General features: G+C 26.8%; 1 protein-coding gene across 1 annotated transcript; it reads left to right on the top strand.

Annotated features, from left to right (window-relative positions):
• The first annotated feature begins 493 nt into the window (after positions 1–493).
• LOC105460397 (cytochrome P450 6a2-like) lies at positions 494–945 on the top strand. Its single transcript, XM_011706841.1, has one exon. It carries the CDS (start codon positions 535–537, stop codon positions 928–930), a length of 396 nt encoding a protein of 131 aa, XP_011705143.1. The 5' UTR covers positions 494–534; the 3' UTR covers positions 931–945.
• The last annotated feature ends 70 nt before the right edge of the window (positions 946–1,015 follow it).

Consider the following 1,015-nt stretch of genomic DNA (forward strand, 5'->3'; position numbering starts at 1 on the left):
ATACATTGGATACAGAAAATTGAAAATTGATGTCAATAAATACGAAATACGAAACCTGAAATCTTTAAACGTGTTCGTTCTTTAATGAGAAAACAAGTGAATTTTGTGTTAAAATGAACGCAGGGCACATTGAACATCCGTTGTAGACTAAATTTATTTTTTATTTTATAATTCGGAAATAAATAGTTTTTAAAGTACTAGTTATTGAGACTTTTCGGTTTGTTTTTATGATACTACATATTCCTAAAGTTTGATACCAGCTTTTTTAAATATCCTGTATATACATACATATATGTATACTATCTATATAGTACCTTGTGATAACAGATTGAAAATTTTAGAAGTTAAAAGATGATGAAATTGCATATTTCACCATTTATTTTGTGTTGAATTGTGTATTTTATTAAATTTAAAGTAGAAACTTAATTTTTATAATAATAGAACATTTGAATATAATTTAACAATATTAATTAATAGAATATTAAAATATAGTTTAAGAATTAATTAAAATATATGTAAAAAATTAGATATTCAATGGAAGTAATTATGTCAACGGCATTTGGAATCAAATCTAATTGTATAAAGCAGCCAGAAAATAACGAGTTTCTATATTGGGGGAAGAAAATCTTTGGAGAGCAACCCCTTTGGAAGACTTTTTTAATGTTCGTACCTCAAATAATGAACTTTCTTTCTCTTCCTGTTACGGACACAGGCGTTACCGAGTTTTTTATGAAATTATTTCGTGATAACGTGGAATACAGACGAATTCATAATGTCGTCAGGAACGATTTTATGAATGTGCTCATACAACTTATGGAGAAGGGCTATGTTATACCTGATGACAAGAAGGACATTACCGACATATCATGTAAATACATATTTATTATAATATTAATCGCGCTTTTTTATTGTTTACTTGTTTTATTGTGACTTCAAAATAATGTCGGAAACAACTAGTTATGTATGTCTTTAAATATGGCAATTAATATATGCACAATATGCCTTAGAATATATG

Source organism: Wasmannia auropunctata, unplaced genomic scaffold (genome assembly GCF_000956235.1).
Source record: "Wasmannia auropunctata unplaced genomic scaffold, wasmannia.A_1.0 LD322740.1, whole genome shotgun sequence".
Taxonomy (NCBI): domain Eukaryota; kingdom Metazoa; phylum Arthropoda; class Insecta; order Hymenoptera; family Formicidae; genus Wasmannia; species Wasmannia auropunctata.